The sequence below is a fragment of the Anarrhichthys ocellatus genome, unplaced genomic scaffold, assembly GCF_004355925.1.
Source record: "Anarrhichthys ocellatus isolate YVR2014 unplaced genomic scaffold, GSC_Weel_1.0 scaffold1228, whole genome shotgun sequence".
Lineage (NCBI taxonomy): Eukaryota > Metazoa > Chordata > Actinopteri > Perciformes > Anarhichadidae > Anarrhichthys > Anarrhichthys ocellatus.
The window spans coordinates 1,569-12,462 of NW_022281202.1; the positions used below are offsets into that span (position 1 = coordinate 1,569).

Consider the following 10,894-nt stretch of genomic DNA (forward strand, 5'->3'; position numbering starts at 1 on the left):
ATTTTTTATTACAATGAAAAACCCAACTGCGTCATCATTAGACTGTCAGAGCAACTGCTTAGTTTAAAGAGCAACATAGTCTACAGAAGGCTGACAGGACTTGTGTCTAGACCGCTGTTAATGAAGCTTAAGTATCAATTCAGTCAGGAACACTATATCTTCTCTTCTTTTCATTCTTAATCTCTCTCTCCTTGTGATTACTCTATAAACTGATTGTGGGCGTTCACTTTAAATTAACCAACCAGATTCTGCAGTTTCCTTGAAGCCAATCACATTGCTGTCAAACTTTAAAAAGTGTTCTCCTCTCTGCTGCTGTCAGTTGTCATTTCAGGTCTAAGCAGATGTGACCCTCCTCCACCCCAGTCACCTCCAGTCAGCATCACAGTCATGCTCCTCATTCGTCATCAGATTGCAGCAACTCCCTTCATCACCACCACCACCAGTGTCTGGACTCCAGGGGGGATTGGGCCTTATCTGACCTCATCACTACCCTCGGTGATATTGCTTCAGGATGGAGTCCAATCGCCAAAGACTTTGCACTATTCATATTTTATCCATGTATAATAAATCATTGTTATATTCGAATCAAGTCTTTCCTGATTGAAATGTCGTTAGTGTCATTAGTGCCCCAGAGCTCAGATAGAAACTATGAAGGTAAAGCTGCATGAAATGTTGTTTAAATGCTACTTTGGTAGTAAGTGGTAAGTATTCATGTGTTGGTTATCTTACTTCATACATGTAAACCAAACTAAACGGCAAACACTGTTAACACATTTGGAGTTCACAGTCGCAAAATGTCATCTTATTAAAAATGATTCAAATTCTCCAAACACACCAAAAACACACACGCACTGATTTATGGTTTCAAGGTCCCGCAGACAACATTTGTAAGAATGTAAGCAGTAGCACACAGCATGATCAAATAAGTTGATCAATGGATTCATTTATTGTGATTTGACTTGTATGTGATTATTATATATAATCTTCATCAAATGTTATATATTTAAACATGGTATATACCAAGCCAGTGTGACCCCTGTATGCTGTGCAGTATGTATTGTCTCATGGTCCAATGTTGCACAAGCACCAGAGATCTTGAAACTATTAGAAAAATGATACTGAGTCATAATTCAAAATAACACTTATTCATGATGTTACACTTAAGGTGATGTAAATTGTTAACTCTTAAAACAAACAATACTATATTCCACATAATTCTTTTTGTACATTTTGTAAATTATCAGAGAGGTCACATTCATTGGTCAGGAATAAAAATCTACATTTTGAAGAGGGAAAAAATCAAATAAAAAGGAACTAAGAAAATATTACATTTCAACTGATAGCTAGCACTCAGATTTATATCCAGCAGATATTGTATGTATATTTGCCCTTACATTTAAACACACAGTAAAATCAGATGCCCTGAGATGTAGCTGCCTTTAGTCAGACAGGGGGAGACTTCTACTCAATATTCTCCTTCCATTGACTGAGATCAAAGGCAGGGATGTCTTTACATTCAGTGAAACTGGACCTTGTAGAGTACTGGAAGGGCTGTGCTGGTACATCAGTGATACCAGTGTTGTCACAGATGATACGGGCGAGTGAGGTGTTCCTCAGGGAGTCCCTCTGGGCCTCAGTGAAAACTCCCTTGTTCTCCCACCAAAGTCTGAAATTGGTAGTTAATGTTTAAAAGTGCGGGTAACACAACTATCTGCACATATTTAGTACATGTCAGCCAATAATGCATTTTTAGTGCTTACCGGTCTCCCTGGCGGATCCGCTGGAACTGAGTGGAAATCAGGCAGGCAAACAAAGGTCCGACTCTTCCTCCGGGGACAAACCGCTCAGCCACTCCTCCCAGCCACACATCAATGTTGTCAGGTGTTTTGTAGAGTTTCAGCAGTTTCGCGGCCAGCTTCTTATTTTTCAGCACTTTTGACAGCTGTTGCTTATTTTTGGGCTGCGGCAGCCCACAGAACTTACGCCATTGGTTGTAGCCTAAAAAGGGGCACAAAGGGTGAAAATGTAGCCATGTTTAAGATAAAGTATGTCTGCATAAAATTCTAGAGGTACAAGAAAATAAATAGAAAGACTCATTGAGAGTTATAGGCTACCAGGGAGTCCATGGTCTCTTCCTCTCTGCATGTTGAGGGCGGCCAGATCCAGTGCCAACTCACTGGTGAATTTAAAGAGCCTGTCCCTCAGCTCATCAGACATCATGTTATCCTGTGTGTTCAGTTTGGCCGGACGACCCACCAGGCCCCTGATGATTGAGTCCACACCACCTGAGGAACACGAGGGGACATTTTAAGTGTTCGCTAGTGCTGCTGATTCCACTGAGAATCATGACCTCATACACTCTGCAACTCATTGTAGTTTTTAACTGCTTTAATAATAATGATAATATTCACAATATTATAATAGTAATAATAATAATGTACACAAAAATATGAATAAGAAGAATAAGCTATTATATGCACTTCAATATCATTTCTTACTTTTAAGTAAAGTTAACTAACTCTAACCCTAACACTTTTTCAGTGTTGTCATGTAAGAATGCATCCAACTGTTTCATTGGAGACTCGATCGTGAGGAACGTGAGGAGAAAAGCGGCGGCTACTTTTTGCTTTCCGGGCGCAAAGGTAACTGACATCCTGGAAAAGTTTCCCAGCATCTTGGCCAAACGCCCACTTGCCCAGGACTTGGTCGTGCATGTGCGAGGCAATGACATTTCCAACCAGTCCTCTGAAATACTGAAACAGGATTTCAGCATTCTTCTGGACTCCCTTGAGGTCCATGGTAAACGGGTCTTGTAATGGTAAAAATATGCATTTGAACTTTGTGTCCTCGATGTGAACTCGCAGTGAACTCGAAAACGTACGTGTCATCTATTAAAACCCTTTTATGACGACTGGCCCCCATTTGGGGCCCTAGCGAGACCGTTTAGCGTGGTAGTGTGTCGTAGAATGCACTTTTCATAAACAAATATAGTTAATCCTCCACACATATTATGTACCGAATTAATGACAAACGTCTGGGCAAAATCATCATACCCGCCATTTTACACACTGCAAACACAATTATACATGAACTAATATATCTAGAAGATTTACCACAATAACACGTATTTTTCACCACAAAACCTGCGTATTATGCATTCCGTTTGCATCTGTCATCACAAAGCCGGCAGCTGTCATGGCGGATTGATACATAAAACAGCAGTAGGACTCATCCCCGAGTCGATTCACGGCTGTCTCGTTCCTCTCCGTCAAACCGTTTAAAAGTTACATAAACAAAGCCAGCGAAACGCAGTACCACTCCACAGAAAACAAAATTGTAACTCAGCGTACCTTTTGGTGGTTTTCGTGAGGAAAAATGCAGCTAATCCATTCAAATCAGAATGGCGTTTCTGGGAGGTTTTGGGACTAAATGGCCAGCATTCAGTCAGCTGGACCAATGAATTTAGACATGGGGGTTGTGCCAAGCATATCGAGATTTTTAGTGGATAACAGGCTGTCAATCTTCTAAATAACTCGCCTACTGCTTTCGTTAGGCTCTTCCGCATTCAACAAGGTGTCACATGATTAAATCCGCCAATCACAGGCCTTACAAAGGCTTAAAGAGACACGGACTGAGAGGAGAATATTTTATGGAGAGATATGACAGCTGAAAATGGCTCAAAATGACTCAAAATGATGCCAAACTGCTTTATTAGGATTATTGAATACTCTTAGTGATAAGACAAGTGAATATATAGTTAATATATAGTTATATAGTATATAAAATTAGAATAGAGCAGCACAACAGCTGGTTCCAAAAATGAGAATTTGGCTTGACTCAGACCTCATTTATACTGGCCTGCTTCACTCAATCGAAGTAAAATTTGTTTGTGGAGACTGTAAACACGTTGTGCAATGATTTGGGAGAGTTTTTAGCTTTCATCTGCGTCATTAAAAAAATATATTCATGCTGTCAGTGCATTTTTTTTTCAGGCGAACCTGAAACTTTTTCAATTTTTCAAAGCGTATAGACAAATTTCATTATGTGGAAATAAGATTCCACTTTCTGACCCTTAGTTGTCCATCGCTTGTTTCTAGGCAGATTACATATTTTTACAGGACTAATGACATTTAATTGAAGGTAAAGCATTATTATCAAAATAATACACAACATGAATTCATATTTCTTTATTATTCATATATCTCCTCCGCGAATCGCCACCTTATCGTGGTGGAGGAGTTTGAGTGGCTCAGTGATCCTGGGAGCTATGTTGTCCGGGGCATTAGCCCCTGGTAGGGTCTCCCAAGGCAAACAGGTTTCAGGGGAGAGCCCAGACTAAGAGCGGTTCAAAACAACCCCTATGATAGTTAGCCCACGGACTACAGCCACCTCGCCCGGACCAGGGAAACTGGGGCACCCTCCCAGAGCCAGACCCAGGAGGGGAGCTCGTAGGCGAGCGTCTGGTGGCCGGGCCTTTGCCCATGGGGCCCGGTCGGGCTCAGCCCGAATAAACACCATGGAGCAGCCACCCTGTGGACCCACCACCCGCAGGGACAAGCATCGGGGTCGGGTGCTATGCAGACCGGGCAGTGGGTCGGGCGGGAGGCCCGGGCATGCCGATCGCCGGCGGCATAGACTAGCTCTAGGGACGTCGAACGTCACCTCGCTAGCGGGGAAAGAGCCGGAGCTGGTGCAGGAGGTGGAGCGATACCAGCTAGAAATAGTTGGACTCACCTCCACACACAGCGTTGGCTCTGGAACCAAGCTCCTGGAGAGGGGTTGGACTTTGTCCTTTTCCGGAGTTGCCCAGGGTGAGAGGCGCCGGGCGGGAGTGGGGATACTCACGAGCCCCGGGCTGAGCGCCGCTGTGTTGGAGTTCTCCCGGGAGAACGAGAGGGTCCCCTCCATGCGCCTTCGGGTTGCGGGGAGCAAGGCTCTGACTGTGGTTTGTGCTTATGCACCAAACAGCAGTTCGGAGTATCCGGCCTTCTTGGAGTCGGTGGGAGGGGTCCTGGAAAGGGCGGCGCTTACCGACTCCATAATTCTCCTGGGGGACTTCAACGCTCACGTGGGCGATGATGGAGAAACCTGGCGGGGGGTGATTGGGAGGAACGGCTTGCCCGATCTGAACCCGAATGGTGTTTCGTTATTGGACTTCTGTGCTTGCCACGGTTTGGCCATAACGAACACTATGTTCGAACATAAGGTGGCTCATAAGTGTACCTGGTACCAGAACACCTTAGGCCGGAGATCAATGATCAACTTTGTAATCGTATCATTTGATCTGCGGCCGTATGTCTTGGACACTCGGGTGAAGAGAGGAGCAGAGCTGTCAACTGATCACCACCTGGTGGTGAGTTGGATCAGATGGCAGGGGAACCGGTTGGAAAGACCCGGCAAACCCAAACGTGTAGTGAGGGTGAACTGGGAACGTCTGGCGGAGGACCCTGTCCGGGAGGTCTTTAACTCCCACCTCCGGAAGAACTTCTCACACATCCCGAGGGAGGTTGGGGACACGGAATCCGAGTGGACCATGTTCAAAGCCTCTATTGTGGACGCGGCCGCTAGGAGCTGTGGCCGGAAGGTCATCGGTGCCTGTCGTGGCGGCAACCCGAGAACCCGGTGGTGGACACCGGAGGTGAGGGAAGCCGTCAAGCTGAAGAAGGAGACCTTCAAGGCCTGGTTGGCCCAGGGGTCTCCTGAAGCAGCTGACAGGTACCAGCAGGCCAGAAGGGCTGCAGCTGCGGTGGTCGCGAATGCTAAAACTCAGGCATGGGAGGAGTTCGGGGAGGCCATGGAGAAGGACTTTCGGTTGGCCTCAAGGAGGTTCTGGCAAACCATCCGACGGCTCAGGAAGGGAAAGCAGGGCTTACCCCAGGCTGTTCTCAGCAGGGGGGGAACTGCTAACCCGGACGGAGGACATCGTCGGGCGGTGGAAAGAGCACTTTGAGGAACTCCTAAACCCGACCAACATGTCCTCTGCAGAGGAGGCAGCGCCTGAAGATCTAGGGGGAGGCTCACCCATATCCCTGGCAGAGGTCGCTGAGGTAGTTAAAAAGCTCCTTGGTGGCAAGGCGCCGGGGGTGGATGAGATCCGCCCTGAGATGCTGAAGGCGCTGGACATAGTTGGGCTGTCCTGGCTGACACGCTTCTTCAATGTCGCATGGGGGTCGGGATCAGTGCCCATGGAATGGCAGACCGGGGTGGTGGTTCCCATCTTCAAAAAGGGGGACCGGAGAGTGTGCTCGAATTACCGGGGTATCACACTACTCAGCCTCCCGGGGAAGGCTTATGCCAGGGTGCTGGAAAGGAGGCTCCGACCGCTTGTCGAACCTCAGATTCAAGAGCAGTGCGGATTCCGTCCCGGCCGTGGAACAGTGGACCAGCTTTTTACCCTCGCAAGACTACTGGAGGGGTTCTGGGAGTTTGCCCAACCAGTCTACATGTGCTTTGTGGACTTGGAGAAGGATTTCGACCGGGTCCCTCGGGGGGGGTCTTGTGGGGGGTGCTGCGGGAGTATGGGGTGCCGGACCCGTTACAACGGGCGATCCGGTCTCTGTACGACCGCAGTAGGAGCTGTGTCCGCATTCTCGGCAATAAGTCAGACACGTTCCCGGTGGGTGTTGGCCTCCGCCAGGGCTGCCCTTTGTCACCGGTCCTGTTCGTGATTTTCATGGACAGAATATCTAGGCGCAGCCTGGGGGCGCAGAACGTCAGTCTCGGGGGTCTCGGGATCGCCTCTCTTCTATTTGCAGATGATGTGGTCCTGTTAGCCTCCTCGGATCGTGACCTCCAGCATTCACTGGGGCGGTTTGCAGCCGAGTGTGAAGCGGCGGGGATGAGAGTTAGCACCTCCAAATCTGAGGCCATGGTGCTCTGCCGGAAACCGGTGGATTGCTCCCTCCAGGTGGGGACGGAGTGCCTACCTCAAGCGAAGGAGTTCAAGTATCTCGAGGTCTTGTTCACGAGTGAGGGTAAAATGGAGCGGGAGATCGACAGACGGATCGGTGCAGCTGCAGCAGTAAAGCAGGCGCTGCACCGGACCGTCTTGGTGAAGAGGGAGCTGAGCCGGAAGGCAAAGCTCTCAATTTACCACTCGGTCTACGTTCCTACCCTCACCTATGGTCACGAACTCTGGGTCGTGACCGCAAGGACAAGGTCGCGGCTACAAGCGGCCGAAATGAGTTTCCTCCGTAGGGTGGCCGGGCTCAGCCTTAGAGATAGGGTAAGGAGCTCGGTCATCAGGAGGGAGCTTGGAGTAGAGCCGCTACTCCTTCGCGTCGAAAGGAGTCAGCTGAGGTGGTTCGGGCATCTAATTAGGATGCCTCCTGGACGCCTCCCACTGGAGGTTTTCCAGGCACGTCCAACTGGGAAGAGACCCCGGGGAAGACCCAGAACACGCTGGAGAGATTACATCTCCCAGCTGGCCTGGGAACGCCTCGGGATCCCCCAGAATGAGCTGGAACATGTTGCCGGTGAGAGGGAGGTCTGGGTCGGCCTGCTTGACCTGCTGCCACCGCGACCCGACCCCAGATAAGTGGTGGAAAATGGATGGATGGATGGATGGAAATAAGATTAAATTTATTATATTTACATCAAGTATAAAACATGTTACCTGCATATCGTGAGTTAAAGGGAAAATGCAACTACATTGTGGATGAAGTGTCTTTATTCTTTGATTTGAGGGTTGCTGGAAAGATAATTCAATTAATAATATCTGACTTACTGATATGTATGTGTTCAGGATATTTCTGACCACATCCAAACAAAAATCAAACATGCTAACTGTACCAATTAATATATTTTATGAAGTACAAACTGTGAACTGAAATTGTACCTACAAATAGCTAATTTCTGAAATGTTTAAGGTGCTATAAAAAATATTCTTGTCAATATTTTCATACGACTGATGCATGTATCTTCAAGATTTCGTTGACTCCACCCATACTCAAAATCAGACATTTTTACTGTACCAATTAAGAGATATTTCAAAGTAAAAGTCACACATTTGTACTGAGAAAACATCAAATAACTAAATATTTCAGGTGCTATAAAAAGTATTTTCTCAATAATTCCATACAATGACTGATGTATATTTGTTCAGGGCATTGTTGAATCCACCCATACAAAAAATCTAACAATTTTACTGTTTAATAGATATTTCAAAGTAAAAGTCATACATCTGTACCAAAAAAATCTAATAAGTGAATATTTGAAGTGTTATAAAAACTAATTTCTCAATAATTCCAGACAATGACTGATGTACACAAGTTGAGGAAATCTCTGACTACACATATACAGAAAATTAAACAATTTAACTGTACCAATTAAGATATCTTTGTGATGACCCCTCCCTTCTATTAGGGGTCTGTGTCCTGTTTGCTGTCTGTCTTTCAAGATGTTAATCGGCCACTGATGAGCGACACCTGAGCCTAGTTTGGTCCAAGCTATGAAGGCTCTCCCTCCTGGTTCTCTCTGAGTGACACATTGAGGTGGTCTGCTATTAACCTGTAGTGAAATTATTTTGTAACTATGCACCATTTCCTCTAAAATCTAATCTGAAATTCAAAGGAAGTTGGCTCATGAATGACATTTTGACAGGCTTTAATTTTGAAATGCTACACCAGAATGTCCTGGTTCTCTCTCAGTAAAAATGTCAGATTTTCAGTATGGGTGGAGTCAACGATGCCCTGATTACATATACATCAGTCATTGTATAGAATTATTGAGAAAAATATTTTTATAGCAGCTGAAATATTCAGTTATTAGATATTTTCTCGGTACAGACGTATGACATTTACTTTGAAATATTTCTTAATTGGTACAGTTAAAATGTCGGATTTTCAGTATGGGATGAGTCAACGATGTCCTGAACACATATACATCAGTCATTGTATGGAAATATTGACAAGAATATTTTTATATTTCCTTAAACATTTCAGAAATTAGCTATTTGAAGGTGCAATTTCAGTTCAGTTTGTACTTCATAAAATATCTTAATTGGTACAGTTAACATGTTTGATTTTTGTTTGGATGTGGTCAGAAATGTCCTGAACACATACATATCAGTAAGTCAGATATTATTAATTTCGTTATCTTTCCAGCAACCCTCAAATGTACTTAATGTTAATATAATTAATTTCATCCCATTTCCACAAATGCAATTTGTTTATACGCTTGGTTGACATCCTATTTTGGAAACCAGATGTTGTCTCACGTTAATCTTTCCGCTAACTTTGCAAAGTCGTTCGCTCGCTCCCGATCTGTGCCGTTTGAATGCGTTTACCGTGAATTTCAGCATATACCGTAGGTGCACTAATATTTAAGTGTCTGCTGGGTTGACCACGGAGAACCGAGTGTCTGCTGACTTGACCGCAGTGACTAGGGCTGCCTACAACACTTCTCCGTGGATGACAGACGCTGTCTGCTCCCTGAGACCGAAGTGTTGCAGGACAGAGCGGCTCTGGAAAGCCACTGGGCTAGAAGTGCATCGTACATATCTCAAAGACCTCAGAGTTTCTTTTAATGCTGTAAAGAAAGCAAGAACTGCTTACTTGGCAAACTTAATTTAAGATTAAGATTTTGTTAGACACAATTAATACAATTGTTTCACTGTCATTCACGATGCTGGAAAGGATTTAAAAGGCAATCGATGGAAGAGAAAGAAATTATGTTTTTTTCTGCTTTCACTGATAATTCTAGAGAAATATGCCAGCCTCACCCAGTGTAAGACTGTTATATACGTATGGATTTCTGGAGGATCTCTCGGAGGATTGTTTGCTTTCCTGCACATTCGCTCAGCTCTATGGCACTCTTCAGACGTATTTACTCAGTATTATTGTAATAAGCCTCCAGCCATCAGTGGCAGCACAGATTGCAGAGCAGAGCTCTGAGCAAGTAAGAAAATATACACCCTATTGCAGTGGTTCTCAAACTTTCCTATCTTAAGGCCCACTTCTGATTTTAAAAATCTCAGGGAATCACCTCTCAAATCATGAGAAAAACAGATAACATGACAAAAAATAGAGAAAAAATAAACAGGGCTTTTAATAGGCTAAGTGTTCCACTTTCTGCTCTAATGACCAAAATAAATAGTCACCTCTACCATCACTGCCTGCCATTACGAACCCAAATATATTGTATTCATGGTCACCTTTACACATGCTTTGAAACATACAGTATACTGATACTTATTAGTTTCAACAACAGATACATTTTGTGTCCCTGGACTGAGGAAATGTCAGCCCACTAATGGCAAAACAGGTTTGTCTTACCTGATGATGAGTCGTGATTGGTGTGGTGACATTCAAACCTAACTGGTCTCTAATATTTTCAATTAAGGTGAAAAGACCTTGGCATTACCTTCAAAGACGATCCTCCACGGTGTGAAGAAGGATTTGTGCAGCAATGGGCTGGGGTAAACAGGGTGCTCCTCGTACGTCTCATTAAGACGAAACATGTGGGGCTGGACCATCAGGTGAGCGAATCGGTAGGCAGCTGTGGCGAACACATTGGAGATCGAGGGGTCCACGTGTTCATCATAACCAGGGTAGGTAGAAAGATGACTGGCAATGAAGTCTGGACCAACAATGTGACCTAAGTATTCTCTGAAAGTGAGAACCTAACAGACAGAAAATACACTGAGTTGATTGAACCACGTGAAGACAAACCAATATTTCTGTAATCCATGCAGCTAAACGTGTCTCTAACCTGTGAATATCCTCCCATGATTTTACGTGCTTCTTGATAGAGTCTCTCTCCGTCCCAGTGAGTATTGAGCTGTGCCAGATGATAAACCAGACGGTTGTGCTCACGCAGGAACAGTGTGTGTAAAGCGGTCAGACCAATTTGCTCATTGGACCGCTCGTCACCTTTAAGGTCAGATAAAATGAGG

The 10,894-nt window shown here is 45.0% G+C and overlaps 1 protein-coding gene across 1 annotated transcript; it reads right to left on the reverse strand.

Moving 5' to 3' along the window:
• Positions 1-511: 511 nt before the first annotated feature.
• Positions 512-10,814, reverse strand: LOC116377420 (eosinophil peroxidase-like). Its single transcript, XM_031839059.1, has 5 exons — positions 10,711-10,814; positions 10,363-10,621; positions 2,115-2,285; positions 1,761-1,998; positions 512-1,666 (listed from the first exon to the last, which is right to left on the reverse strand). The coding sequence occupies exons 1-5, from the start codon at positions 10,726-10,728 to the stop codon at positions 1,462-1,464; spliced, it is 891 nt and encodes a 296-aa protein (XP_031694919.1). The 5' UTR covers positions 10,729-10,814; the 3' UTR covers positions 512-1,461.
• Between the last annotated feature and the right edge of the window lie 80 nt (positions 10,815-10,894).

What these genes read in the sequence shown, in the direction of transcription:
- LOC116377420 (XM_031839059.1), bottom strand. An exon ending in GTGGAGGATCGTCTTTGAAG is followed by an intron (nt 2,286 to 10,362) that starts GTAATGCCAAGG and finishes CGTGTTCCTCAG; the next exon opens with GTGGTGTGGACTCAATCATC. An exon ending in AAGAGACCATGGACTCCCTG is followed by an intron (nt 1,999 to 2,114) that starts GTAGCCTATAAC and finishes GCCCCTTTTTAG; the next exon opens with GCTACAACCAATGGCGTAAG.